At 46.5% G+C, this 5,174-nt stretch overlaps 1 protein-coding gene across 1 annotated transcript in view; it reads left to right on the top strand.

Moving 5' to 3' along the window:
• Positions 1-2,504, top strand: part of LOC108799025 (pituitary adenylate cyclase-activating polypeptide type I receptor-like) — a gene marked incomplete at its 3' end in the record, with an annotated part of 48,688 nt that extends 46,184 nt beyond the window's left edge. Inside the window, exon 3 of the mRNA XM_018570835.1 lies at positions 2,397-2,504. Within this exon, the coding sequence (XP_018426337.1) occupies positions 2,397-2,504 (108 nt within the window). The remainder of the gene's footprint in view (positions 1-2,396) is intronic.
• Positions 2,505-5,174: the final 2,670 nt, after the last annotated feature.

Below are 5,174 nucleotides of genomic sequence, written 5' to 3'. Positions count from 1 at the left end.
AGAGACAGCCAGGAGAGAGAGGAGAGACAGCCAGGAGAAAGAGACAAGAGGGAGAGGAGTGAGAGAGAGAGGAGAGACAGCCAAGGGAGAGAGAGAGGAGAGACAGTCAGGAGAGAGAGATAGAGAGAGACAGCCAAAGGAGAGAGTGAGGAGAGACAAACAGGGGAGAGAGTGAGGAGAGACAGCCAGGAGAGAGAGAGATAGCGAGCGAGAGGGGAGAGACAGCCAGGGGAGAGAGTGAGGAGAGAGAGAGAGAGGAGAGACAGCCAGGAGAGAGAGTGAGGGGAGAGACAGCCAGGAGAGAGAGAGAGGGGAGAGAGACAGCCAGGGGAGAGAGTGGGGAGAGAAAGCCAGGGGAGAGAAATGTGAAATAAATGACAGATCCTTCTGATATCTTCCCAGTGATGGAGGTGGTTTGTGTCAGATTGGTGTAAGAGATAAAATGTGCTGATTTCAGCTCCGTATGAAGCCAATGCTCGCTCACCGCGCTATGTATCTGATGTGTTCTGATTTTGCATGAAAATATATGGGCTTAATTCACACTTTCCTGATTCCTCTTTACTGTGTCAGAAAGACGATATTCGAGATTTCTCAAAATGTATAATCAAATGTTTATCTAATATTTATTTATTTTAGATTAATAACTAAAAGAGATTAATGTATTTAACTATTTATTTTATTACAGGTATTTATATAGCACCTGAAATTCAGACATCTGGACACATCCGAATTTCTGAATCCCTATGCATCCGAATGTGTCCGAATCCAAATTTCTGTTTTCGAATTTCGAATTCCATTCAAAAACAAAGCTGAATCGGACATGTGACTTTTCTGGCCAATCAGATGTGTTTTTTGGTTTAATGCATCCGAATAGGTCTGAACACAAATTTTCGTTATGAAAACATGGGAGCCGTATACAGTATATACATATCATACTAAAGCTGAGGCTCCCAGACCCGAATGCCATTTGGGAAGGGATCCGAATTTCCGAATTGCATTTGGGAGCTCCTGAATGTTATTGGGGTCTGGGAGCCTCAGCTTTAGTAATATTTGTATATGGCTCCCAGACCCGAATGGCATTCGGGATCTCCCCAATGCCATTCGGAAATTCAGATCCCGAGCCCCATTCGGGTCTAGGAGATTCAGCTTTAGCATTAATATCTGTATACGGTTCTCTGTGGTATTCGCAACGAATATTCGTCAACTCATCCGAAACTAACGAAAGTCCGGATTTCGTCCGAAACCCGAACCGAATTGAATTTCAGATCTGAATCCCAAAACAACGAAATATCCGAACCGCACCAAATGTTTCCGCAGCTTACATGTCAACCTTCTAGCATGTCTTTGGAGTGTGAGAGCAAACCGCAGTACCTGGAGGAAACCCAGGCAAGCGCAAGAAGAACATGCAAACTCCATGCAGATAGTGTCCCTTTGTTTTCAATAGATGAACATCTGTGTCTTTTGCATATAAAAGGTGTTAGGGTACATTGATCAGGGTTATTCACAAAAGGGTGAAGAGTTTGGAGAAGGCCGGAGAAGTGAACAATCTAGAACAGGGGGGCCAATTAGGTTCTTCAAGTTCCCCCTTATGCCACCACCGGCCCTGGGAATGGTCACAACTAGGTCTTATTATCGGGGTAGGTAGCAATTCCCAAAAATAGTACTAGGTCTTACTTTCGGGGTAGGTCTTGTTTTCAGGGAAACAGGGTATTAGCCCGAGTCTGTTGAGCCGAGCTCCCTGATACCTTTCTGCTGGATACTGGTGGTTGAAGTGCTATGTATTACATCAAAGAATATTAGTTTACACAGCAAAATACAGCAAGGTGACCCAGGAGAGAGAGCGGGGAGAGACAGCCAGGAGAGAGCAAGGAGAGACAGCCAGGAGAGAGAGAGCCAGGAGAGAGAGCAATGAGAGCCAGGAGAGACAGCCAGGAGAGAGAGCAAGGAGAGCGAGGAGAGACAGCCAGGAGAGAGAGCAAGGAGAGCGAGGAGAGACAGCCAGGAGAGACAGCCAGGAGAGAGAGAGCGAGGGAGGTTTTTTTTTCGTTGGTAGATCTCAGGTAGCTCGTCATTTGAAAAGTAGATCTTAACACAAAAAAGCATGGGCACCCCTGATCTAGAACAACATAGTTGACCTGGAAAGTGAGCTGAATTGGAGAAGTTTTCCAAATCAGCTTTTTTGGCCTAGATTGTTCTCTTCTCCTGCCTTCTCCAAACTCTTCACCCTTTTGTAAATAACCCTTATACAATGAAGGACCTCCATCCTGGTGTGACTTGTGAGCAGCCGGAATGAATAGAAATCAGCGACATATAAAATCCTGATAATCCTCATCCAGTGCCATGGCAGGTACCACGAGGAACGGAGCCTTATCAAACTATATTTCTCTGTCTTTCAGGCTGCCCAGGAATGTGGGATAACATAACATGCTGGATGCCAGCTGTGGTCGGCAAAGTGGCCTACATGCGCTGCCCGGCGTGGTTCAGCATGATCGACTCCGAAGACGGTAAGATACGTTTTCCTGCTGACCGCATAAGAAAAACCTGTTCTATCAATGTAATCTATATCACGTAGCATAAGAAAACAGCGCTCTGATATCTCTATAAGTACGATGAATACAAATTATATTATTCAGCTAAACCTATATAAATAAATGACTTCCTCTTATCACACTCTATAAAATATAAAACATAGGAAGAGAGTCTCTATGTGAAGCACAGTCCTTCTTTATGAACCAATTCTATACAATGTATCCACCGCCAATGTATTTCAAATGTGTACTGGAGCCACAATCTTCTATAGGGCATCACTCCCGTGCAGTGGCGTAACAATCACCATAGCGACACAGGCGGCCGCTATGGGGCCCGGCCAGGACATCCCCCTGATGCCATGCGGGCCGCCTGGGTGGCTATGGCATCTCAGGCTGCTGGCTGTCACTGGCGTGTGTGAGGAGGAACATGTCGCTGTTAGATCATCGACAACCTGTCAGTGATCTGTGCAGCGGCGCATTCCTCCTCACATCCGCTGCTGAGTCAGTGACAGCCAGCAGCTGTGGAGGAGGAAGGCTGGGCCCGGCGTCAGAAGTGGAGGAGGAAAGCCCGGCGACGGAAGAGGAGACGGGGCCCGGCGACGGAAGAGGAGGCGGGACCTGCCAGCGACCATGGAGGCGGACAGCGGATCGGGGCTGACAGGTAAGAGGTGTGCAGCCCACCTGAGACCCCGCAGAGCCCACCATAGAGAGTCTATGATGGGCTCTGTAGGGTTTCTCTCAGAGGGGCTGTGTGGGATCTCAGGTGGGCTCTGCAGGGACATGACTAGAAATCACAGGACCCCATACAAAATTTTGCTTTGGGGCCCTGTGATTTCTAGTTACACCCCTGCTCCCATGTGTTCATTCCACCACCTGGATAACTAACTCACCAGAAGAGTTGGACCCCTTAGAATAAGAGGGTCAAAAACACCTTTAGCCCTCATTCACACTAGAAACGGCCGTACAGCTCCGTGCTGCGTGCAGGGCAGTATCGGGCAGCTCCCGGGAAGGACAGGTGCTGCGTGTAATTAGTACGCAGCCCCCGTCCTTCTCTATGGGACTATGCGGCTGTACGCCCCCCTACGCTCACCTCAAGTGCAGGTCCGTGCGGGTGTGTGTTTCCTGGCTTGGACGCTGACAGGATCCATCCTGTCAGCATACGAGTACACTCACCCGCACCTCTACTGACGTGCAGGGCGGGTGAGCGCAGGGCGGCGTATGGCCGCGTAGTCCCATAGAAAAGGACGGGGGCTGCGTACTAATCACACGCAGCACCTGTCCTTCCCGGGAGCTGAGCGATACGGCCGCGCGCGCAGCATGTGTCGGCCGTTTCTAGTGTGAATGAGGGCTTAAAATGGAACTCCAGGACTTTTACCAACCCTTGCAGTGGGGAATTGAGAAAGCCAGCCGGATGACCAGCAAAACGTCTTCAAGAAAAAAAAAATACAGCAAGTCCAGCTGCCTGTGCGGACGTACAATAATGACACTACCTGCACCAGTATGTATTGTCTGCGATAATCCCCGATACTGTGTAGCTTTTGTGTTGCTATGGATACATTGCAGATCCTGTTTCCATAGTTCTTACTGCTTGGATAATTAGGATGATATGATCATTAATTGGCGGGTGTGTTATTTGTCCCCAGTAGAGAAAGAAAAGAGAAAGAGACAGAAGGACACGAAAGGGGAGAGAGAGGTGGAGAGACAGCAGGAGAGAAAGATAAGGATAGAGAAAGAGAGAGAGACAATGTTTTCTACCTTTTCTTGTCTTTGCTGGAAATAAAATGATATCATTAATATGAATTAATTAGTTCAGCTGTCACCTCCAGTGCACATATACAGTACATTAATATATATTTAGTTATTTGTTACCTTTTTAGAAAAAAAATTAGCATAAACATAAAAATATACTTTTTTCTACTTTGATCAGTGTTTGCTAAAAAGAAAAAAAAATAGTATTACTATAGATTTACAAAAAAATGTTCTATCATTTGTCCCATTTAAAATTATGATTCCAGTACAGAGTACTGCAAAGGTGCATTACTCCCAGTTGATGGAGCCAAGGAGTGTAGGAATTTGCTACCTGCTGTGTACATGATGGGAAGCGGAATCTTCCCAATGGGGCGCAGATGACAAAAAAAGAGTTTAAAGTTTTGATGTTTATACTTTATTATTATAGGTATTTATAGAGCGCCGACAATTTACGCAGCGCGTTACTTACTGCACATTCACATCAGTCCCTGCTCTCAAGGAGCTTTCAATCTAAGGTCCTTATTGCATATACAGTACATAGAGGGCCAATTTAGACAGGAGCCAACTAACCTTCCAGCATGTCTTTGGAGGGTGGGAGGAAACCGGAGTACTCGGAGGAAACCCACGCAAGCCCACTTGACTGATGGATTCGTCAATTTCTTCCCCCTGTTAAAAACCCGAATAAACACATAGACTGTGCGAAATTGATTTTAATGGCCACAGCAGCCCTTTTATTAAACAAACCAACTTTAACAATAAACCAAATAATATACAAATAAATACTCTTAAAGTCTGTTGGATCTGAGAAGGGGTCTTTTGGTGCCCAACAGCCCAAATAAGGCCTCTCCTAAAACTCCCATGTCCCCAGCCGCACCCCAACTAGCTCAAGGACATTTA

The sequence above is a fragment of the Nanorana parkeri genome, unplaced genomic scaffold (assembly GCF_000935625.1).
Source record: "Nanorana parkeri isolate BGI_ZX_2015 unplaced genomic scaffold, ASM93562v1 scaffold1606, whole genome shotgun sequence".
NCBI classification, from domain to species: domain Eukaryota; kingdom Metazoa; phylum Chordata; class Amphibia; order Anura; family Dicroglossidae; genus Nanorana; species Nanorana parkeri.
Note: the sequence above shows the minus strand (reverse complement) of the source record. Positions and strands in the feature narration are given on the sequence as shown.